This window comes from Bombina bombina, chromosome 2, assembly GCF_027579735.1.
Source record: "Bombina bombina isolate aBomBom1 chromosome 2, aBomBom1.pri, whole genome shotgun sequence".
Lineage (NCBI taxonomy): Eukaryota > Metazoa > Chordata > Amphibia > Anura > Bombinatoridae > Bombina > Bombina bombina.
In genome coordinates, this window is record NC_069500.1 from 1,001,569,018 (window position 1) to 1,001,595,203 (window position 26,186).

Below are 26,186 nucleotides of genomic sequence, written 5' to 3' on the forward strand. Positions count from 1 at the left end.
GGGACGTCATCCAAGATGGCGTCCCTTGAATTCCAATTGGCTGATAGGATTCTATCAACCAATCGGAATTAAGGTAGGAAAAATCCTTTTGGCTGATGCAATCAGCCAATAGGATTGAGCTTGCATTCTATTGGCTGTTCCAATCAGCCAACAGAATGCGAGCTCAATCCTACTGGCTGATTGCATCAGTCAATAGGATTTTTCCTACCTTAATTCCGATTGGCTGATAGAATCCTATCAGCCAATTGGAATTCAAGGGACATTCATTCTTCGTTAGGACGTCGTTTGAAGAGGATGGCTCCGCGTCGGCTGGATAGAAGATGGCTCCGCTCCGGAAGGATGAAGATAGAAGATGCAGCCTGGATGAAGCCTTCTGCCATCTGGAGGACCTCTTCTGCCCCGATCGGATGAAGACTTCTGCCGTACGGAGGACCACTTGTGCCCGGCTGGGTGAAGACGGTTCAAGGTAGGGAGATCTTCAGGGGGTTAGAGTTAGGTTTTTTTAAGGGGGGATTGGGTGGGTTTTAGAGTAGGGGTGTGTGGGTTGTGGGTTTTAATGTTGGGGGGGGGTATTGTATTTTTCTTTTTCAAGTAAAAGAGCTGATTACTTTGGGGCAATGCTCCGCAAAAGGCCCTTTTAAGGGCTATTTGTAATTTAGTATAGGGTAGGGAAATTTTATTATTTTGGGGGGCTTTTTTATTTTATTAGGGGGATTAGATTAGGTGTAATTAGTTTAAAATTCTTGTAATTTTTTTTTCTGTAATTTAGTTTATTGAATTTAATTGTAATTAATTGTAGGTAGTTTAGGTAATTTATTTAAGGATAGTGTAGAATTAGGTGTAATTGTAATTTAGGTTAGGATTTATTTTACAGGTCATTTTGTATTTATTTTAGCTAGGTAGTTATTAAATAGTTAATAACTATTTAATAACTATTGTACCCAGTTAAAATAAATACAAAGTTGCCTGTAAAATAAAAATAAATCCTAAGATAGCTACAATGTAACTATTAGTTATATTGTAGTTAGCTCAGGGTTTATTTTATCGGTAAGTATTTAGTTTTAAATAGGATTAATTTATTTAATTATGTTAAATTTATTTCGTTTAATTTAAATTATATTTAACTTGGGGGGGGGGTTAGACTTAAGGTTAGAATTAGGTTTAGGGGTTAATAAATTTATTATAGTAGCGGCGACATTGGGGGCGGCAGATTAGGGGTTAATAAATATAATGTAGGTGGCGGCAATGTTAGGGACAGCAGATTAGGGGTTCATAGGTATAATGTAGGTGGCGGCGATGTCCGGTCGGCAGATTAGGGGTTAATTTTTTTTACTATAGTGGCGGCGATGGGGGGGGGGGCTCGGTTTAGGGGTTAATAGGTAGTTTATGGGTGTTAGTGTACTTTGTAGCACTTTAGTTAAGAGTTTTATGTTCCGGCGTTAGCCCTTAAAACTCTTAACTACTGACTTTTAAATGCGGTTGAAGTCTTGACAGGAGAGGGTCTACCGCTCACTTCTTCCAAGACTCGTAATACCAGCATTAGGCAAATCCCATTAAAAAGATAGGATACGCAATTGACGTAAGGGGATTTGCGGTAGCCTCGAGTCGTGGAAAAAAAGTGAGAGGCGAGTCTCTACCTGTCAGACTCGTAATACCAGCGGGCGTTAAAAATCAGAATTGGGACCTTGCAACGCTGCTTTTTAAGGCTAACGCCAAACTCGTAATCTCGCTGACAGTATTTTGGGGGACAAATCCTATTTTAGGTTTATTTATAGTGTGAAAACGAATATAGCTAACAGTTTTAAGTTTAGTCATACAAAAAAGCTGTCACTTTCAAATTAATTTCAGTGCTTTAAATATAATATTATGCCAATTTTGAGAGGAGCCTGGAACATGTCTCTATCTTCTCATTAATCTTATACAATATAAGTCGGTTAATTTTATATCAATTATGATTAGTTAGGTTTTTACCTTTGTTTCCACCATTTAGATGTACTACACAAATTATCTTGCTAAATGTCTTCTATACAGTAGTCTGCATTAGTCAGTTAGCACATACTATGTATTTATGTACGTAAGTGTCACCATCCAAGCTAATCTCCAAGGAAAAGAGAAAAAATAAAACATACTTACCCTGGTAAAATCCTGTACCTCCCTTTGCCTAAAAAAAAATTGCAGCACTTTCCAATGGCCTCTAAACAGAAGCTCCTCCTATGGCTTGCAGCCAGTTAAGAGATGATACAGGAGTAATATTAGATAGATGGCATTCAGAAGGCAAAGAAAAGTCCCAAAGGTAGCATTGCATTTGGTGTTTTTAAAAACAGTAAAGTGGAAAATTTGATCAAAGTCACATAATACACAATGTAAAGAACTAAAGATCAGTCATTTTTAGAACAACAGATCATGTTACCTGGCAATAGGAAGCATAGAAGCAGGCTCTGTCATCTGGCTACATTCGTCTAGTATCACAAGTGGAAATTTAAGGTTGCTCAAACATGCAAATGGGCAAGAGGCACAGGTTGCTCCAACTACATGCACCTGGAAACATGATTAAAACAAATTAAAAAGATTGAAGATAAACACTAGAAATGCACACACACACACATATATATACATATAAAATGCAAGTTACATCAAGGGTTTACAAAAGTATTTCAAATATATATATATATATAAAATATAAAATTCAGTTCTATTTTTATTTCTTGTGAAATACACCAATTAAAAGTGCTGCCTTTTAGAAAGAGAAATATTTTTAGATATACCTTTGGATATTGGTGCGGATTGTTCTCTAGAATGTAAGGAGTTCATACTAATTTATATATATAAAAAAAACACAATTTATGCTTACCTGATAAATTAATTTATTTCATGGTGGTAAGATTCCCAATCTATTACCTTTCCTGACCACTAGGAGGAGGCAAAGATTTCCAAAGCCTGAAAGTTCTATAAAACCCCTCCCACCTTACCAGAAACTAGTCTGACATATTGCCAATCAAAAAAGGAAGGAAAAGGAATTAAGAACCAAAAAAATAGGAGCAGGGAAAAAATAAAAAATAAATAACCATCACCGAAAATAACAACATGGTGGGGGTCTCGTGGACTCTCACCAACATGAAAGAAATGAATGTATCAAGCAAGCATAAATTATGTTTTCTTTTATACAGGTGGTGAGAGTCCACAATCCTTTACTCCTGGGGACTAACAACCAAGCTGTGGAGACCACGAGTACTGGAAAGAAAGGACGAGAAAGAAAAAACAAGTACTGGAAAGAAAGGACGGGAAAGAGAAAAGCATCTTTTTTCACAAAAACTAAATCCTCACCCCATAAAGATCTCTTCTCAGTTTTTTTATTTATATAAAAATGCACTTAAATTAGCCTATATGTAAAAAAAACATATTAAGCTGAAACCACTGCCTGAAGGACTTTCCTACCAAAGGCTGCCTCAGAAGAATCAAAAACATCAAAATGGTAGAATTCAGTAAAAGTATGCAAGAAGACCAAGTAACTGCTTTGCAAATTTCATCAATAGAGGCCTCATTCTTGAAAGCCCAGGAAGTAGCCAAAGACCTGGTAGAATGGACTGTAAACTGTTTGGGTGGAGACTGACCCACTTCCAAGTAAGCTTTATGAATGAAAAGCTTCAACCAGGAAGCCAAAGAAACAGCAGATGCTTTCTGCCCTTGTCTGTAACCTGAAAAAAGAAAAAACAAACTAGAAGTTTGTCTAAAATCCTTAGTAGCATCAACATAATACTTCAAGGCTCTAACAATATCCAAATTATGAAGAAACTTCTCTAAAGAAGACTTTGGATCAGGACATAAAGAAGGGACAACAATTTCCCGACTAATGTTATCCAAAGACTCCACCTTAAAAGGCCTCCTCCACTTCAACCAGACCTTCTGTTTCAAGGTCCGTTTTTTTACACCTGGATCTCAAATCTCTACAATTGATGGCATGGAGATTGAACGATTAGTTATTCAGTATAGAAGCCTCTCAAATTCTGTGATTGAGACTTTGATCCAGGCTTGTATGCCTGTGACAAGGAAGAATTATAATAAGGTCTGGAATGCTTTTATTTCTTGGTGTATAGATTATGTTTTTTTCTGGCATTCTTTTAGAATTCCTAGAATTTTGCAGTTCTTACAGGATTGTTTGAATAAGGGCCTATATGCTAGTTCTTTGAAACGACTGATTTCTGCTCTTTCAGTTTTGTTTTATAGGAAGATTTCTAATCTTCCTGAAAATCATGGTTTTGTTCCGGCTTTGACATGGATTAAGCCAATTTCTCCTCCCTGGAATATTAACTTGATGTTATTTTGCAGGCTCCTCCATTTGAGTCTATGCATAAAGTGGATATTACACTTCTTTCTTGGAAAAGTTGTGTTCCTCTTAGCTATCTTTTCTGCTAGAAGAGTATCTGAATTCTTGTGATCCCCCTTATCTTATTTTCCATCAGGGTAAGGCTGTTTTGAGAACTAAGTTTGACTTTTTTGGAGGAAAACTAGACTTCTGAACCAGATCTGCATACCAAATCCTGCGAGTACTTAAAAGTCACTGATAGACTTATATGAGAGATTTTTTTGTATTTCGTTTCACACATTATAATGGGGATAGTTACCCTTTTTTGTGCTTTTTAGCTTGATTGCTATTGTGCTTTGATTTTTTGCTTAGAAGTTGGGCTCTGGACGCACCTGTCTTTTTATATTTATTTTAAATGTTTTTAATCCTTTTTCATTTAATAAAAGTTATGTTTTATAAGTGTTATATTGTATGTGTAATTGTGCTTTTTTTGGGGACTAATTAATTGTGATTTATTTGGTAATGTTACCTCTAACTGCTAATGGGATGTTTCTTTCCTATCTCTGAATTTTTTTTGCATTTTGTACCTTTTGGCATCCAGCACCGACCCCCGTGGGCAATATTTCTTCTCCACCAGGGTATTCTATTTGGATATCCACCTAAACGCAATTTTGATTATAAGATTTAGATTTACTTTTGGAATTATTATCCTGAGTAAGAAAAGCCCCTTTACCTCCAGTAACAGTAGAAATGATAAAATCCAAATCAGAAATAAACAATTTCTTTCCCTGAAAGATTTAGACACCATGGGCTAGATTACGAGTAGAGCACTATTTATTACTCCCGCGCTAGCTCTGCTAGAAGTAACCTATTTGCAAATGTCGGGCAGCACGCATATTACAAGTTGAAAGTAAAATGTTTTTGCTTGCACGCTAACCCAACGCATGTAAAAATTTGAAGTTAACATATCGCAACTGTGATAACGTATTCCCCCATAGAAGTCAATAGAGTGCGGAAAGCTGAAAAAAAAAAAAACCCTACTAGTGCGCAAATCCGATCGCATTTTCTCAAGTGCGCTAACCTGACGTGAATATATTAACATTTCACATTTCAATATTCTTCACATAGAAGATTATCTTATATTTATTCATAAAGACATATTTCTATATATATGTGATGCTATTTGGTAAAATATATTTCTATATCTATATATAGATGATTATATATAGGTATAGGAATATACAGGAATATCTATTTATTAATACTAAGAACACATTTCCCTATGTAAAGAACATTGGAATGTGAAATATTTACAGTACATACACAGTTAAACACTTTATTAAATGTGAATATAGATGATTTTTCATGTTTTCAGCTACTTGACTGCAAAGGACTCCAATGCACTTATACATATATATGTATATATGTCTATAAATACATATATACACATATAAATACATATGTACACATACACATATCTATATATATATATATATATATATATATATATATATACACACACATATTTAGACATGTATATGTATGTACCTCTATGATAAAGCCCTATACAGTCTATTTTTTCCCTAACATCTGAAACATCATATCTTTGAGCCCTTATAACTTTTTCTGCAATTTAAATTATTATTATTTTTTTATTAGACAGTGTTATTATGAGAGTAACTGTAGTTGTAAAACACATCAAAAATACATTTAAGACACTTATGTCAAGCCTAACAGTTAACCAGAGCTCTGAAGTCACGTGTTAAATTAAATTGTGCTCAAGGGATCACATTTACTTTCAACCTTCAATACGCACGTTCTTTCCTATGCGCACAAACAGGTGCGATAAACCCAATATCACGTGCGCACAAGGCTTAGCGTGCCATTTGTAATCTAGCCCCATATCAGGAGACTAGGACTTAAGTCATAAAGCTTTCTAGAAAGAACTGCCAAGGACATGTTCTTGACATTAATCTTAATAATGTTAAATGCAGCATCACAAATAAAGGAATTAGCATTCTCGAGTAATCCTAAAAGATTAAAAAAATATTCACTGGCAGAATCATTGGAAAACTTCTCATAGAGACTAAGTAACCATACGGAATAAGCAGCAGCTACATTAGCAAGAGATATCTGGCCTAAACAAATATGGTGCTTGCAGAAAGGCATTTCTATGAAATGATTCTAACTTCCTATCTAAAGGGTCCTTAAAAGAGGTAATATCTTCCAAAGGGATAGTAGTATGAATAACCAGAATGGAAATGACCCCATCTACTTAGAGGCAGGTAAGGGATATAATTTCTTAAACCTTGCAGATGGATTAAAAGAATTACCTGGCTTTAAACATTCTCTAGAAACTGTCTCAGAGAAAGTATCAGGAATAGGAAAAACCTCAGGGGTTTAAACAACAGTTTTAAAGATATAATTGAAACGATTAGAAGACTTATCCTCAGAAACTTTAGAATCTTGAATTCCTAAAGTAAGCAAAGCCTCTTTTAAAAGAGAACAAATATGTTCAACTTGTGATAGAAAAGAGGATAAATCAGGTTCAGCATTAGAAGATTATTCCTCAACATCAGAGGAAACTTCTCCTTCTGAAGAAACAACAGGATTATCAACAGAAATCCTAGCATCAGGAGGCATAGCACTAGTAGATGGTAAATTCTGGACTGACCTTTTACACTTACGTGAAGGCGGGAGAGGTGCCAACAAAGTCCGTAGAACTCCCTTGTAAGGAACAAACAGAAGGAGCAGTAATACCCATAGAAGCAGCATTGGGTTGTTCTGAATGCATTAACACATTTAAATATGAAAACAGAAGATAACATAAGTGCCACATGGCCTAGTATTGTATGTACTTGTGTGAAATTGTACATAAAATGTTTCACTCACATTTATTGGAGGACCCCTCTTGGTGCAAATAGAGCAGGCTGGAGTTATCCAGCAGACTGGCCTCCGGTGTAGCTCCAACTGCAGTGGATCAGGATACTGTGTCCCAAGGAATCTTTGCACTATATAGTAAGGTGCAGGTGATTGAAGATGGTATAACAGCAGGTGGTAAGTTCAAACCTTACTTTATTAAAATCAAATAAAAACAGCAACACGTTTCTCACCCAACCAGTGGCTGTTTCATCTGGCTTAATACAAAAGATACAAATCACTTGCTATATATACCATACATATAATACAATGAACACCACCTGTAAGGGGTGCCAACCAATTGCAGGTGTCAAGGCAACCAACATAAACAATCTGTACATATATTTTCCCATTTATACAAAAAACATACATATCGAACAGAAAATGCATATTATTCTGTATAAACATAACCTTATTATATAAAAATAGTAATAATTTGATATATTAGAGATGTGTCAAAAACAGCACTTGATCCGATGATCAAATATCTTGTATAAAATCAATCACCAAACTTTTTCTATTAAAAAACGCCATTACTCCATGTGTGTGCTCGGAGTCACATAGTTAAATAGAAACTTATTTTTTATACAGAATAATATGCATTTACTATTTGATATGTATGTTTCTTGTATAAATGGGAAAATATATGTACAGATTGTTTATGTTGGTTGGCTTGACACCTGGGTGGTTGACACCCCTTACAGGTATTGTTCATTGTATTGATTATATGTATGGTATATATAGCAAGTGATTTGTATCTGTTGTATTAAGCCTGATGAAACAGTCACTGGTTGGCTGAGAAACGCATTGCTATTTTTATTTGATTTTAATAAAGTACGTTTTGATCTTACCACCTGCTGTTATACCACCTTCAATCACCAGCACCTTACTATATGGTGTAAAGATTCCTTGGGACACAGTAACCTGATCCACTGTGGTTGGTGCTACACCGGAGGCCAGTCTGCTGGCTGACTGTTTGATTCCAGCCTGCTCTTATTTGCACCAAGAGGGGTGCTCCAATAAACATGAGTGAAACATTTTATGTACAATTTCACACAAGTACATACAATACTAGGCAATGTGGCACTTCTGTTAACTTCTATTTTCTACAGACTACTGATCCTAGCCTTTGATCCACTCACAGACAGCTGCCTGGACCTGGACTTTAACTACACACTCTGGTGGTTTATTGCAATATATCCTCTACTGATATATGGGACTTTCATAATCATATCCATTTTTTGCTATCTCTTCATTGTAACCATTCTTTTGATCTACTATCATTGATAGATTGTTGTTAAATTGATTATTATATATCCATACTTAGATTTGAACACTCAAATAGTAACCTCATTTGACCTAGGGTGTCCCCTATATATATTTTTAGTTTTTAACATTTAAATATGAGTCATATAAATAAGCTGAAGGAGATACATCAGCCTTTTTAAAATAAACAGGAAAGTGTTCAGAGGACCCCGCTTCTAATGTAGATTTAGGGACAAAATCAGAAGGCTCCATTACAGAAAGCCAAAGCAGTACTGGAACATATCAGCAAAGGTTATGGAATAGGAGTATATTGCAGATCCATAAGAGGAGGCAAAAGACAAGTCCCTGCGACCACTACTTAAGGTCTGTGAAAAAAAAAATCCCATTGGCTGAAAAAGAAAGCCACTAACCGTACCTAATACACATCCCTCTGACAAATACTGTACTCTGAGGGAGAAATGGGCCTCAACATAGACTAAAGGTTCCTCTCACTGAAGAATCATATGCATAGCTCCAATCTTCACCTTCCTTGAGTGGAGGTTTTTTTTATAGTGCTCTTGGTGTTTGGGAATCTTTGCCTCCTACTAGTGTTTAAGAAAGGTAAATCCCATGGACTCTCACCACCTGTATGAAAGAAATATAATTATTTTCTTGCTGACACATAATTTGGGATGATTTTTATACACACTTAGTTTACAAATCAACACATATATTAGTCTTGCCTTTAAGTATGGGGTGCACATAGGCAAATAACATACACAACGGTGTCACATCATAGATGTCTATTTTATCACATACATTATATAGGTTTGACATAATAGTTGCCATATTTAAGTACAAATAATTCACGCAGATGAGTGTTTGTCACCTTTTACACTATATTGGTGTAACCATCACATAAACATATAATATTTGACTGTTATCATATATTTATTATTTATTCATTGTGATAAGTGGATAAATGACAGTTCCAAAATCAAGTATCGTATGCTATACTGTTGATGGTCAACTTTTGCCATAAATGATATCACATTTTGGTGCAATTCACTTATCAGTATTTTTTAATTAGCAAAATCTTACTGAACGGTGTATTTTAATATTCATATATTTTTTTCATTTATAGTTTTAGTAAACAAATAGAGAGCTTTACTCTCAGTGGGTGCTACTATAGCCTCCCTTTTTTCCACAGATTGGTGCATCCTGCGAAAGTGGGAAAAGCTACCAAACTTTTTAGGGGCTAATGATTGGCTGAATTATCAGAGGTGGGAGGTGCTCTGATTGACTCGGTAATCTGTATATGCCGACTGCAGGGCCATGGCTCCTATTATATTCAATACAGGAAATACCTGCATTTTTACATTATCGATTATGAATTTTCTTTTGTTACTTCACACACTAGTGGTTAAAGGAACATAAAATACTAAATAAATACTAGATAGATTGATGCATTCAAAGAAAAGATTAGTCTGAGAATAACATGTAGATGTATTTGTTAAAGTTTCATTAGCTGTTTAAATATTGATAAAATAAAGTTTTAGGGTCTATAAAATAATGGGAGCTGCCATGTTGTAACTTTGGTTACCTTCTCCGCTGTGGATAAAATAAATAGGACACTAGAGTGTTCAGCCAACGGCTGTGTGGAATATAACAGTGTTCTGCACTTCCATTTTTTTTAACAGGAACTGAAAAGCTCACAATTTCAGAATGGAATTACAGGAAAAGAGGAAAAATAAATAATGAAAGTATATTGCAGAGTTTTTTTAATATATTCATTTTATCATTTTAAATTACTATCTTAAATTGTTTAACGGCCCTAAAAGCATCAGCACAATATAAACACACACACACACTATATATATATATATATATATATATATATATATATATATATATATATATATATATATATATATATATATATATATATATCAGGGCTCAAAATGTCAGGTCCTAAGCTACTAGCTAGGCCAAAAATGTTACTCGCCACTTCTGATCCCACCCACTGCATACCCAGGCCACGCCCACTCGCCCGCCCACTGCATACCCACGTCACGCCCACTACTTCAACATTTCTTTTCATATGTTTAGCCAGTGTAGAAACTTTATTTTTATTTTAGCACACACACACACTGTGACAGGGAACACACACTATAACTGGTAGCACACACACACACCATGACATGGAACACACACACACACTGTGACAGAGCAACATTAAAATTTCAGACATCTCTGAAACAGTGTGTGAGTGTGAGTGTGCGTGTGCTCCCTGTCACAGTGTGTGTGTGCTCCGTCACAGTGTGTGTATGCTTTCTGTCACTGTGTGTGCGCTTCCTGTCACTGTGTGTGCGTGTGTGTTCCCTGCCACATTGTGCATACATGCTCTCTGTTGAAGCGTATGTATGTGTGTGTGCTCCCTGTTACAGTGTTTGTGTGTTCCCTGTCACAGTGTGAGTATGTGTGTGTTCCCTGTCACAGTGTAAGTGTGTGTGTGTTCCGTCACATTGTCTATATATGCTCTGTGCTCCCTGTTACAGTGTTTGTGTGTTCCCTGTCACAGTGTGTGTGTGCTACCTGTCATATGCATGCTCTCTGTCTCAGTGTGTGTATTATCCATGTTAAAGTGACTGTCTGTGCTTCCTGTCACGTTGTGTTTTAAAAGGGATATCAGTAAGAGCTAGAGGATGATTGAGGGAGCAATAAAATATATATTAATATCAGCAGAACAGTGAGCAAAACAGAGCAGACTAGAGAGAGAGTGAGACATTCAGAGTCAGCAGGAGAGAGATAATGAAACTGAGAAGAAAGACAGCCAGGCCTTGAGATGCACATAAACAACTAAAGAGTGATTTACAAATAGCAAATGTAAAGATAAATCTATAGTCTGTAAAATGACTGCCTATACTATGGACCATGTGAATGGTTAGGTCAGTCACCATATTAGAGAATTAGAAAAGTCTACAAAAAGCAAACATCATCATCCATGTGCTATAGTTGCGTATGGAGAAACTATTGGTTGATGGGATATATAACGACTGGATGAAATCATTAATAAAAATTAAAGTACAGTTCACTTTAGTTCTACTATGTCTGTTCGCCTGTCTTATACTGTGAAACAGTGACAGATATTCTGCAACTTTTTCTGCTATCGCAAAGTTTGTGCCCTGGAGGATTTGCATCTTTGGTAATCATCTAGTTTTATAAAGTCTGGCCTTGCATTTGTAAAGTGACACTGACTGCTGCTCAAATTCTGTAGGATGAGTATGTTCCAAAATGTTGCAACTTACCTGAACGGAGGTTCTAACTTCTATAGGATTGCTGGGGGGTATGGACAAATCCGGACCAGTCCAGTAAGTTCAACTTTAGATATATCATATTAGATTAGCTGCCTTACCTGCCACAACAATGCCACTTTCCTAGCTGTCTTCTAGCCGCTCTCGCTCAGCTGCCTCTGCAACCGCGGTGCTACAGACTGACTCTAAGTCTCTCACACTGATTGACTGCTACGTGTGCAGTCAGTCAGGAGAGCAGCCAACCGCGGCAAAAGCCAGTCATAATAATAGGATCATGGATTTGATGGAAGACAGTGGAACTAAGTTCCGGGTGGCCAATGGATATCAGTGCACAGGTGACAGGCAGGAGGTCAAACAAAATGTTTGTGGCCGTGCTAAAAAAAAATCTTGATTTTTTTTTAATAAAAGTTTTGTTTTGCTGAAGCAGCTGGCCCCCCCCATAAAGTGTGAACTCACCTCTGCACCACCGATAGTTACGCCCCTGCTGCAAATGCTACCATAGTTGTGCAGGGCACAGCTAAAAAAAACTTGCTCAACCATTCCGGTGCCTGAGACAAACTTGCAACATGCAGGGCAATCCAGTCACCTTAGTCTACAGAGTTAACAAGGTGTTGAAACGTATGTGTCTTGGGCTGCAGTCTCATATTATTATTACAGTAATAAAAAAATGAGACTGCAGCCCAAGACATATTTGTTTCAATACCGTGTTAACTCTCTCGGTTTGTGACTTGCTGACCGAGTCCTGTGCACTGCTAGCCCGCAGCAGGGCTAACAGTGGAAAAAATCTACCTGCCGGTGCCAGGAACTGCTCTTCTCACCTGTTGCTGAGTCTCCTGGAAGTGACACCCTTCTCATCGTCACACTCACTGCCACATTGAAGCCGCCACCGGTCCGGTCCACACTAAACTCGCTAGCTAGCTATTTACAAATGCCCAATTTGAATTGAGCGCGCTCAGCGCTGCATCCTGACCTGATCTGACAGTGAAGTGGGCGTGACCCGGACTGCCCCAATCAACAAGCATGGCGGTGATGTGAGGATGGTAGGGGGTAGGAGACGGTCTGGAGAGAGACTATCAGACTCAGTGGCGGCTCTCTAATTAGGCGGCTGCTTCAGAGTCGCCACTGTCTGGGAAACAACTTTAATTAGTGAGCCATATCAATAGTGAGCCAGATCTGCAGCATGAGTTCCACCCTGCTCCTTGCTGAACTAAAACTTACTCGCCACTGCATAAATTTCACTCGCCAAATGCGAGTTGGCAAGTGGAATTTTTGATCCATATATATATATATATATATATATATATATATATATATATATATATATATATATATATATATATATACATATACAGTATATGTGTGTGCCCATGTGTGTGTATATATTAAAAGTGTGTCATGACTAGAGGGCCACTAAAATGGTACATGGTCTAAAAAATAAAACTTTTTTTTTTTTTTTTAAATATTGTTTTTTATTCAAAATTTTGCAAATCCATAACATAAATATTGGGGACTCGCAGGACCCCTTTTCAACAATAAAATTAAGTAGAATATAGGGTCTTCTGACCCTACACAGAAAGTTCTGTACGTTTGAAAAGAAAAGAAAAAGAAACAAAACAAGGCCAACCAGATTCGAATACATCAAGTTGGTCTCACCCTGTACAAAGTTAAATTACAAATTATTTCTTGTGAGGGTGAGTGGATCAATGATTATACAGTAGAGCACTTCAGCTTAAATATATTGAGTACAGGGAAAAGAAAGGGGGGGAAGGATAGGGGGGCACATATGTGTGGAATAAGGAGGGGGGTTATGCTACAGTCAATACTTCTAGACATCTGCGCATAATGTCAGTGGAGGAGAGTAGTCAGGTCGCTGTCAGTTGGGCGTCATTTGCCAGAATTTGTGGATGCCATATAGTGTTGTGGTTGTCTTTCCAATCAGCCCAAGCCATTTCAAACAGGTCAGATTTGTTAAGATCAAAGTATATAGCCTTTTCCCTAGTGTACAAGTAGGCCATTGTGTGGACAACATCCTTCCAGCTAGGAGGAGTATCTCTTTTCCAAGCCCTGGCTATATTAGTTTTGATCAAGGCCAATAGATAAACGCCAGAGACCTTGGTGCTTGGGAAGGACGTGAAGGCCTAGATGGAGAAGGGCAAGCGCTGGACCAGCAGATACTCTAAAGCCGTAATCAGTAAGGGTGCGTATTCCTCTTTCCCACAAGGGTCTAATAATGGGGCACTCCCACCAAATGTGTAGCAAACTACCATGAAGGCCACAGCCTCTCCAACATAGGGGAGATGTTCCTGGGAACATTTTAGACAATCGGGTAGGAACAAGGTACCAATGTGAGAGAACTTTATAATATGTCTCGAACATTGTTACACAATGTAAGGTCTTTTTAGTCAGCTGGATGGCCCTTTGCCAAGAGTTAGTAGAGGTCTCGATACATAGGAGGGTGTCCCATCTAAAGAAATGCGGAGCCAAAGTAGGCGGGGAAGTGCTGTCTAGAAGGGCATAGTGTATCGATAGTGGCCTGACAAGTCTGCGTCCTCCTTGCCAGACAGATTCCCAGGGAGTAGGGGGACGAGAGGCGTACGGAAGTTAGCCCCAGCTTTTTAAAAAGCTCTGGATCCTAACCATTTCAAAAGTGAGGAACTTAGGGGTGGCTGCCTGCTGATTTAGCTGCGTTAAGGTTATAAATTCATCCGGCTGTGTGACAGACCAGAAGTCTGAAACTTTAGTAATCCGTAGCCGAGCCCACGTGTTAGGGTGAGTGTCAGGTAAGCTCGTGAGTAGTCCAGCTACCGAAGTTATAGGAGAGGGATGGGGAGCAATGAGCTGACGATGCCTAAGCTTATCCCAGATTGATAAACACTCCAGAATGACCAGGTTGCTTATGCCCATTGTTCTGCGGCGGTGCGGTGGGATCCAAATAACATCTCTAAGGAGAACACTGGGTGGCAAGGATGCCTGCTCAAGTTCTCTCCACCTGTCACAAGACTGGAGTACTCCCCATTGGGAGATATGCGTTAGCATGGCTCCTTCGTAGTATTTCACTACCGACGGAGATGCGAGTCCACCTGAGGGGATGGGGAATTGCAAAGTCATATGGGCGATTCCGGCGGCCTTGCCTTGCCAAGCCAAATGAACTTTGTGATCTCACTCTGAAATTGGAAGAGGAGATGCATAGGGACTCTAATTGGTAAGCAGCGAAACAGGTAGGTTAACTTAGGGAGGAAAGACATTTTAAGAGAAGCTATTCTTCCCATCCATGAAATGGACTTATGGTCCCACATGTTTTTAAGGTTACATAATTCTGTTAGTAAGGGGGAGTAATTATCTTTTATCATTTGTGGGACACTAGTAGACAGTTTTACTCCTAAATGGGTAATCCGCTCAGTCAACCACTTGTAATTGTATCTGTCTTTCAGCTTACGGATGTAGGATTGCGGGTATCCCCACCAAAAAATTTCAGTTTTGTGTGCGTTGAGTCTATAGAAGGAGAGATCTCCAAATATCCTCAAAGTATCTAACAATCTAGGGATAGCCTTGGCAGGGTCTGCAGTAAATATGGTGACGTCGTCTGCAAACAGTGCGATTTTGTGCAGTGTGCCCGAAAGTCTGATCCCTGGTAGGGACGCGTCTGACCGGATTGTCATGGCCAGAGGTTCAATCGCTAAGGCAAATAACAGGGGTGAGAGTGAACACCCCTGTCTAGTGCCATTCGATATGCTAAACGCCGAGGTCCGAAATCCTAAACCTCTAACAAATGCCGTTGGAGCCGAATACAAAGCCTTAATGGCCGTACAGGTTGCGGACGGAAAATGAAAGGATTGGAGTGTTTCCCACAGGTATTCCCACCAAACTCGGTCAAAAGCCTTCTCAGCATCTAAAGAGATGACTGAGAAGGGCTTGTTCATCCTGGTTGACTCACTTATGATATTAATGAGGCGCCTAGTGTTATCCGGACCCTTTCGGTTGTAGATAAACCCTACCTGATCAGGGTTAATTAGATCCGGTAATAGTTTGCCGATGCGGATAGCTAAAATCTTGGAATAGATCTTAATATCCATGTTGATCAGGGAAATCGGTCTGTAATTTAAACAGAGAGAAGGGTCCTTGTCCGGTTTGGGTATCGTAACAATAGCAGCCTGCAGAAACTCTTCCTTGAAAGACCCATCCTTACCTGCTAAATCAAAAAACCTAAGCAGGTATGGAGCGAGTTCGTGAATATACTGTTTATAAAACTGAGCAGAGAACCCATCAGGGCCAGGGGCCTTAAAAGGTTTCAGGCGCTTGATGGTCTGCTTAATTTCAAGCAGCGAGATTGGCATGGTAAGCGCGGTTTGCTGCTCTGCCGTGAGCGTGGGTAAATTCAGGGTAGATAAGTACCTATTGATATCGGGTATGGAGGAAGGCTTTGAGTTTTCCGCAGTGTCAATGTTATATAATTTGGAATAGAAATCTGCAAAACTTTCACCTATCAGGGACGGTTTCTTATGTAGCCTATTATTATGGAGGATTTGTAAAATGCGGGTAGCACTATGTTTGTTCCGTAATTTATTGGCTAGAAGAGTATCAGCCTTGTTTCCCTTATGATAGAAGAGTTGCTTTAGCTTAGAAAGGGTGCACTGGGTTCGCTTTAACTCCAGTTGGTTGATATGGTCCCTAACTACTCTAATTTGCTCTGTCTGCTGAAATAGAGACCCGGTTGCATGTTTCCAGATTTCTGAGTTTGGTGTGCCCCTGCGCAAGTGTTAAGCTGGCCAACTTTCTCAAATGGCTCTGTTTGCGAATTATGAGGCCTCGAGCCATTGCTTTGATGGCACCCCAAAGAGTATCATCTGGGGTTTGCCCGTTGTCGTTTTGTCTAAGCAATTCAGATAAATCGCGTCTCAGTTCCTCTCTAAAAGCAATGTCTGTTAGGATGTGACGTGGGAGACTCCAACCTGCCTGGGGAAATGGCTTGTCCGTGGGTTGCAGGTCAGTTAAAAGTAAGTCATGGTCCGACCAGGAGCTTAAAGCAATCTCCGACCGTATAACAGAGTCCAAGGTCTCTGCTTGGCAAAACATATGGTCTAGTCGAGAATAAGTTATGTGGGGGTGTGAATAATGAGTGTAATCTCTTTCTCTAGTGTGCAAGGATCTCCATGCGTCAAAATAGCCGTAATGAGACATTACACTCCGGAGCTTAGCAGAGATACTGTTTGCCTGGGGGTTGGTACTGTCAGAAGTCTTGGTTTTGCAATCCAAGGAGGGGTCCCAAGTCATGTTAAAGTCGCCCGCCAAAATAACTTGTCCTTGTCTGTACTGGTCAACTAACTGAAGAATTTTACGGAGGCATGCGGGATGGTGAAAGTTAGGGAGGTAGATGGATACTAGTGTATGAAGTACGTGGTTTAGCTTACAGATTAAGATGGTGTACCTGGCCTGCGGATCTCTAAATACCTGTATGGGTTCATAAGCCACTCTGTGATGCAAAAGTATGGCCGTGCCCCTAGCTTTTTTAGTAAAAGGAGAGTGGTCAGGTATCCAGTAGGAACAGGAATGAAAGCGTTGAGGTGAATCTAACTTCCAATGAGTCTCTTGTATAAAGACGACATCAGGATTGTGATGTTGGAGTTCCCGGGCCAAAAGGCTTCGTTTGTGGGGGGAATTAAGGCCTCTCACATTGTGAGTAAGGAGTCTAAGTCGGTTTGCCATTGTTGTGGAGAGGGAGAGGGAGGGGGGAAGGAACAATGAAAATATAGCTATGTAAGAATTTCAGATTAAATCATAAATCATTAAGTGCTGTACTGGGTTTTGAGGTGGAAATAGTCCACCTAGTTGGAACCCTGGCGTGGGCTACCTATGTGGAGGGGGAGCTGTGTGAGGAGCAAAGAGTTTTTTTTTATTTTTATTTTTTTTATTTAAAGGGCCGGGTTATCCGGCCTCACTCCATCTATAGACAAAATAAGTCTCGTGTGTATCTATGATATGGAGTCATCTAATTAGTAATGCCATAGTAAAGTAATAAATAAACATAAGCAATAACAATAAAACATTAGCCAACAATAGCTGTAACATCAGCAACTTTATCATTATCATTATCTCCCCAGCGGGACAAAAAAATGCTCAACCTGTGCCAGGATGACCCCTTGTAACGTTCTAATGCAACACAAACTGCAATAAAGAAGGTATCAACAAGAAATAAAGTATCTGGAAACATCAACATCCTGTTTTTAGCTAAATTATAACAAAAGACAGAGATCTGGTTTCATTTAGATCTGATTAGGCACTTCTTATGTTAAGGGTCTCCTTTAGGCCATGCTGGGGAGAAAAAGCAGGAGAACAAGTATTCAAGAATGAAGAGCAACATTACCATCTGGCGTGTTCCAATGGTCAAGGTGGAGCCACAGAAGGTCCCTGAGAGTCCTGTATTGTTTGCGTTTTCAGTCTTTTGGTCCGCTGATCCCTAGGAGGCCAATCGGGTGCTGTGGCTCTCAGTCTTGTCTTGACAGGAGCAGGTTCTATTGTACTACCTTTTATGAGGCCCCATTGTGCGAGTAGAGTAGAACCTTGAGCCAGTGATGATACAATGTAAGTTTGGTTTTACTTAGAGATAATCAGTTTGGCTGGATAGCCCCATCGGTATTTAAGGCCCCCCTTTCTAAGCTCAGAGGTGACTGGTTGGTATAGTCTGCGACTTTGCAAAGTGTGAGCCGATAGGTCTGGTAACAGTTGAAGATTTTGGAATTTCTTTGCCAACGGTGGTTTACGGAAGGCGGCCTGCATAAGCTTGTCTTTGAAGAGGAAGCTGTGAAAGCAAACAATAACGTCTCTAGGCTTGTCTTGTGAGACAGATCTTGGACGTAAGGCTCTGTGAGCCCTCTCCATTGTGGTGGTCATACCTTCGGTGGAATCCAACAAATTATTGAAGAGTTCTGACAAGTAGTTCTGCAGGTCCGCGGATGAAACATCCTCCGGAATGCCCCGGAATCTAATATTATTCCGTCGGGCACAATCTTCGACATCCGCCAGTTTGAATTCAAGTTGACTTAACTGGTCAGCCAGCGACTCAGAGTACGCAAGTAGATTTGTCTGGTCTGTGGTAATATCGTCTTGCCTTCTCTCTAGAGAGTCCACCCTATCTCCAATTTCTCCAATGTCCTTCTTGAGCTCAGCATGGCTCCTTTGGATTTCTTTTGTGATGGAACGTGTTTGCTGCGCAAACATTTTTTAAGAGTTTCCTCTTTGATATAGTGTTGAGGTCTGGAGAGTGGAGCAGCATCAGGTTGGGACCTCTCTTCAACTGATTCTGGTTCACTAAGGTCATCATGTGCATCATCTTCTGGTCTCCTAACTGACTGTGTAAAGTGGTCCAGAACGGTTTTCTTAGTTGGACCAGGGGTTCTAGACTGTCGCCTGGCGGTGTGGGGCATTTTCTTTGTGACTGAGTGACCGTCCGGCCACTTAAGGAGTGATCCTAGAAGCAAAATAATAAGCAGACCAGGCTGTGTATGGCTAAGTTAGATTATCAAATTTAGTTACATTACAGTAAGGCACATTAGTTACATTTACAAACGAGAATAAGCATGCACCTAAGGAGTGAGGCCTAGAAGTTCCACCCGGCTCCTACCCCTCCATTTCAACGGTCAAGACCAGACCAGAACTCTACCTGCAGGGAAGGAGGCAGAGAAAATCACCAAGCAGGGGCAGGGGCCAGCCGGAACCCCCCGGCACAGGTTGAGCGAAGAAATTTCTAGAGCCCACGCACCCCTAGCCGGCCCAGGAACAGTGGATACGACCCGGAGGAAGGGAAAAAAGGGGAGGGAAGGTGACCAACTCAGACAAGCTGAGTCGGAAAGGGAGGACCAGCTAGGGGTCTCACAACAGCAATAACTAAAAAAGTGTGGCCGCAGACTACAAGGTTTACTTAAACAAATCAATGAGGACCAATAGCACACAAAACTCTGGTTACAGCACCCTTGTAAAAGGAAGGTTAAGGTTAGGTAACAGATTAATACTACAACTTAGGTAGGTGGTCTAAGTATAAGAGGTTGGCGCAGCAACTATGAATTTAAAGGGTCTATGAAATGCAATAGGAAGGGTGACAGGGAGTGGGGGCCTTTTTAGTGTGCCAGAGGAGCGTCTGTAGAGGTCAGATGAAAGGGTTTGGGGCTTAAGCTGGGGTTACAATGCTAATCCTCGCCGAGATGGCACAAACAAGGTAATGGCAAGTACAAGCGAGGTGGGGATGCGGCCAACCCAGGTCAGCGGGGCCAGAAAGGGAGGGGCACAAGGGAGCCAACAAACGTCAGCCCCCTTCTGCGAGTGCTTAATTGATAGGAATTATACACAATACTGACAAAATATGAATCCAAACAATATAAATCACAGGGAGCCTAGTTTTGTGTTATGGTGCTAGTAATAAGCTGCTTAAAACAAAATACAACACAGTGAAACAATACAGTTAACTGGTTAAGCCCTGTAAGAAACCTGTGGGAGAAAATGTTATTGTTAGATCAAGGTATCAAATAACACTACACCTCAGGTGATAGACCTAAGGACAATAGCGCTGACGCAGCAGCCTAATACATATAAGTCTCTGATGAGAAGTCTAGATGGGGTCTCACAGCCGTGAGAGGAGAATATGTGAATGAAGTTGCTGTGTCCCCTATGGTATGTTCACTATGGTATGGATAGCACCCAGCTCTGTGAACTTATATGTTGAAACAGTCCATGTGTAGACTCAAATCAAAAGCAAACAGTACCCACCGTTAGTGGTATAGAAGAGTCTCCTGGCAATAAGGGGTTATGTCCCTGGTGTCTCTCAAGGTACACCGTTGTGTCTTGAAGTGCTGCTCTAAAAGGATTAAAACAAGTTATGGCCCTCACAAGAGATACAACAACACCTAGAGTCAAGTTTCAATGGCAGATTCGAATGCGAGTTGTAGCGTAAGGGTCAAGTCTTTGTATCTGAGGGAGCCCCTCTAAAGCCCTCTGTCTCCCTATCTGGCCCCCCCACCTTTAACTGTGTGGCTTGGACGTCGGGCGGAGTGCAATCCCAGGAGCAGAGTGTCAAGTTCTGCAAGAGTGTCACTCAGCACAGCTCACAATCCGCAAGCTGGCCCCTCCGACTTGGCTGAGACTCCTCTCCAAAAGGCGGCGTATGGATCCGCTCGATTGGCTTCCGACCGCACTTGATCCCGGCTTGCAGGACAAGGGAGGCACCCGACAAGATGGCGGGGTTGCGCGCCAAAAGGCGCAGGTAGAAGAAGGACGCGGGTCTCGGCCCGCAGAGATCCCAGAAGAAGGTCGCTGATAGTGGAGGCAGGCGAACCTGCAAACCGCTGGAAGGTAGGTTGGTGTGGTCTCACCGGCTGCACTCCGATGGGTGGGTAAGGATGCAAGGTGGAGTGATGTGGTGTCGTTGTTTGGCGTCACTCATAGGCCTCCAGAGAAAAGTTTGAAGGCCTCATCTTTTTACCAGAAAGACAGTTTGCAGCTGATGATTGCTCCGGAGCGGATCCCCGACCCTCCGGAGCAGCTGCAAAGTGTTCCCCAAGGTGCTGGGATCAAGTCCGGTCTGACTGTCACTGAAGGCCAGGAAATCTCAGCAAGGTAGTCAAGCTCTAGGTTTAACGTGATGTAGTAGTCTTCTGAGAAAGCTATTGAGCAATTTTATATTTAGAAGGTAAGATAAATTGGGTATAAAAGCACTTTAATAGATCTCAAAGTCAGGAGCTCCTCTACAGCACGTCTGTCTCTGTTAGCGGTTAGCTTCGCCCCCCAAAATAAAACTTTTAAGGAAACACTTTGTGACCTTAATACAAAAAGCTCAGATGAGAAAAGAAAGATAATACAGCTGCACTGTCTCACCAGTAGCACCAATGCCTTAAATTGTAGCTGTCCAGCCCAGTGACCCACCGGGAAATCTTCTTGTGTCCTGGTAGGCCAATCCGGCCTTGGTATCCACATCCCACTAATAAGGGACTTTAAGCATCCAATTAGGATGCTAGTCCTGGTACTTGCAAGCAAGCATGCATCTGGATGCATGTGTAAGCAGTGTCACTTTATTTCCCTCTGCAGTTTAATAAAGTTTACTATGAAATCTCACAACATAGCAGTGAAATCCCATGAAATTATTGTAAAGTGAAGTGTGATCTTAGCACTAATTATAGTAATTGTCTGTTTCTTGTTTTTACCATGAGCTGAAGAAAAGTTGACATAAAATATCTTCCTTTTTTACATAGAGATGTTCATGTGATATTTTCTTGTCAACTTTTTAGTTATGCATATAAACAAAATGTCCCTTTAAATTGATTAACACTACAAAAACACAATATGACAATTTGCTCCTTGGATAATTTATTTTGGGGGTAATTGTAACGTTGCCAGCCCTGAAAAAAAAACAATGAAAATAACACATGGTTAAAAGCCGAACACAAACTGTTACATACCTGACCAAGCAGTACTTTGTTGGTGCCTAATTTATGTTGCTCAATACTTTTTCTAACATATGCCTTCTCTACTGGCATCAAGTCTTCCTTTAGAAGTGCAAGTAGCTCCTTTAGTTGTTCACTATCATTTTCAGATCCAGAATGTAAGCTATAAATTAAAGTATCATAAAAGCAATTAAATACATGAGATCTACACTTTTTGCAAACAATGACATGTAATATTTCTCTGTAAACCCACTTCTAAAAGTAGAGTTTAGTTCATTGATATTATTGACAAAAGAAACTATAAACATTTAACCCTTTCAGGTCGGAAGCAACCGTCCTAGTAAATAAAAGTGAAAAAAGGAAGTCACGTGATCATCACTGCGATCATGTGACTTAAAATGGCACAGATTGGCTGCTGGGGGGTTGTCTCCGTTGCTCGGAACATCCCCTAGTCAGATCCACCACCGTTTTTACAAGGAGGGAAGTGGGATGCTGTAAAAGCTAGGATGTTTAAAGCCATCCTAAAGGTGCTAAAGCCCAGCACTTTTAGGACAGAATGGAACGTCCTAAAGAAGTCTAGGTGTTAAAAGAGCATATAATGACTACTAAAAAACAAAATTTCTGCTTACCCGATAAATTAATTTCTTTCATGATGGAGAGAGTCCATGAGTCATCACGTGTGGGAACAATCTCCTCCTGACCACTAGAAGGAGGAGACCAGATCTTTAAATACCTCCCAGATGATTAGTCATACATATAGCCAAGTGGAAGAGGAAAAAAGAAAAGCAGAAACGATAAAGTGGGGCAAAGAAGTTTTAAAACAAATACTGCTGCCACCTGAACAAAAAGAAAGATCAAGACTCGTGGACTCTCACCATCATGAAAGAAATTAATTTATCAGGTAAGCATATTTTTTTTTCTTTCTTTCATGAGATGGTGAGAGTCCACCAGTTATCACACGTGGGAATCAATAACCAAGCCGTGGAGTCCACAAGACTACGTGAATATGGAGGCAAACAGTGAAGGCATGATTTTACTATTCAAGTACTATGGCCCGCAGAACTTTCCTGCCAAGAAGGCCTCAGAAAAAGCATACACATCAAAGTGATAAAACTTTAAAAAAAAGTGTGTAAAGAAGACCATGTAGCTGTCTTAAGAACCTGTTCAATGGAAGCCTAATTTTTAAAGGCCCAAGAAGTAGCAATGTGTAAGCCTTGTGAATTAAGGCTTTAAGCCAAGCTGCTAAAGTAACAGCCATAGCTTTCTGACCTTTGCAAAATCCAAAAAAATTAACAAAAAACATAATTTATGTAAGAACTTACCTGATAAATTCATTTCTTTCATATTAGCAAGAGTCCATGAGCTAGTGACGTATGGGATATACATTCCTACCAGGAGGGGCAAAGTTTACCAAACCTCAAAATGCCTATAAATACTCCCCTCACCACACCCACAAATCAGTTTAACGCATAGCCAAGAAGTGGGGTGATAAGAAAAAAAGTGCGAAAGCATAAAAAATAAGGAATTGGAATAATTGTGCTTTATACAAAAAAATTATAACCACCACAAAAAGGGTGGGCCTCATGGACTCTTGCTAATATGAAAGAAATGAATTTATCAGGTAAGTTCTTACATAAATTATGTTTTCTTTCATGTAATTAGCAAGAGTCCATGAGCTAGTGACGTATGGGATAATGACTACCCAAGATGTGGATCTTCCACCCAAGAGTCACTAGAGAGGGAGGGACAAAATAAAGACAGCCAATTCCGCTGAAAATAATCCACACCCAAAATAAAGATTAAATCTTATAATGAAAAAAACTGAAATGATAAGCAGAAGAATCAAACTGAAACAGCTGCCTGAAGTACTTTTCTACCAAAAACTGCTTCAGAAGAAGAAAACACATCAAAATGGTAGAATTTAGTAAAAGTATGCAAAGAAAACCAAGTTGCTGCTTTGCAAATCTGATCAACCGAAGCTTCATTCCTAAACGCCCAGAAAGTAGAAACTGACCTAGTAGAATGAGCTGTAATCCTTTGAGGCGGAGTATTACCCGACTCGACATAAGCATGATGAATTAAAGATTTCAACCAAGATGCCAAAGAAATGGCAGAGGCCTTCTGACCTTTCCTAGAACCGGAAAAGATAACAAATAGACTAGAAGTCTTCCGGAAATTCATAGTAGCTTCAATATAATATTTCAAAGCTCTAACTACATCCAAAGAATGCAATGATCTCTCCTTAGAATTCTTAGGATTAGGACACAATGAAGGAACCACAATTTCTCTACTAATGTTGTTAGAATTCACAACCTTAGGTAAAAATTTAAAAGAAGTTCGCAACACCGCCTTATCCTGATGAAAAATCAGAAAAGGAGACTCACAAGAAAGAGCAGATAATTCAGAAACTCTTCTAGCAGAAGAGATGGCCAAAAGAAACAAAACTTTCCAAGAAAGTAATTTAATGTCCAGTGAATGCATCGGTTCAAACGGAGGAGCTTGAAGAGCCCCTAGAACCAAATTCAAACTCCAAGGAGGAGAAATTGACTTAATAACAGGTTTTATACGAACCAAAGCTTGTACAAAACAATGAATATCAGGAAGATTAGCAATCTTTCTGTGAAAAAGAACAGAAAGAGCAGAGATTTGTCCTTTCAAGGAACTTGCAGACAAACCTTTATCCAAACCATCCTGAAGAAACTGTAAAATTCTCGGAATTCTAAAAGAATGCCAGGAAAAATGATGAGAAAGACACCAAGAAATGTAAGTCTTCCAGACTCGGTAATATATCTTCCTAGATACAGATTTACGAGCCTGTAACATAGTATTAATCACAGAGTCAGAGAAACCTCTTTGACTAAGAATCAAGCGTTCAATCTCCATACCTTTAAATTTAAGGATTTGAGATCCTGATGGAAAAAAGGACCTTGCGACAGAAGGTCTGGTCTTAACGGAAGAGTCCACGGTTGGCAAGAGGCCATCCGGACAAGATCCGCATACCAAAACCTGTGAGGCCAAGCTGGAGCCACCAGCAGAACAAACGAGCATTCCTTCAGAATCTTGGAGATTACTCTTGGAAGAAGAACTAGAGGCGGAAAGATATAGGAAGGATGATACTTCCAAGAAAGTGACAATGCATCCACTGCTTCCGCCTGAGGATCCCTGGATCTGGACAGATACCTGGGAAGTTTCTTGTTTAGATGAGAAGCCATCAGATCTATTTCTGGAAGTCCCCACATTTGAACAATCTGAAGAAATACCTCTGGGTGAAGAGACCATTCGCCCGGATGTAACGTCTGGCGACTGAGATAATCCGCTTCCCAATTGTCTATACCTGGGATATGAACCGCAGAAATTAGACAGGAGCTGGATTCCGCCCATACCAGTATTCGAGATACTTCTTTCATAGCCAGAGGACTGTGAGTCCCTCCTTGATGATTGATATATGCCACAGTTGTGACATTGTCTGTCTGAAAACAAATGAAAGATTCTCTCTTTAGAAGGGGCCATGACTGAAGAGCTCTGAAAATTGCACGGAGTTCCAAAATATTGATTGGTAATTTCACCTCCTGAGATTCCCAAACCCCCTGTGCTGTCAGAGACCCCCAAACAGCTCCCCAACCTGTCAGACTTGCATCTGTTGAAATCACAGTCCAGGTCGGAAGAACAAAAGAAGCCCCCTGAACTAAACGATGGTGATCTGTCCACCACGTCAGAGAGTGTCGAACAATCGGTTTTAAAGATATCAATTGAGATATCTTCGTGTAATCCCTGCACCACTGGTTCAGCATACAGAGCTGAAGAGGTCGCATGTGAAAACGAGCAAAGGGGATCGCGTCCGATGCAGCAGTCATAAGACCTAGAATTTCCATGCATAAGGCTACCGAAGGGAATGATTGAGACTGAAGGTTTCGACAAGCTGAAATCAATTTTAGACGTCTCTTGTCTGTCAAAGACAGAGTCATGGACACTGAATCT

At 40.1% G+C, this 26,186-nt stretch overlaps 1 protein-coding gene across 1 annotated transcript in view; it reads right to left on the reverse strand.

Annotated features, from left to right (window-relative positions):
* ZGRF1 (zinc finger GRF-type containing 1) overlaps positions 1–26,186 on the reverse strand; it is a 329,862-nt gene that overhangs the window by 93,134 nt on the left and 210,542 nt on the right. Inside the window, exons 20-21 of the mRNA XM_053700189.1 lie at positions 22,224–22,371; positions 2,411–2,538 (exon numbers count right to left, since the gene is read on the reverse strand). Of these exons, the coding sequence (XP_053556164.1) occupies positions 2,411–2,538; positions 22,224–22,371 (276 nt within the window). The remainder of the gene's footprint in view (positions 1–2,410; positions 2,539–22,223; positions 22,372–26,186) is intronic.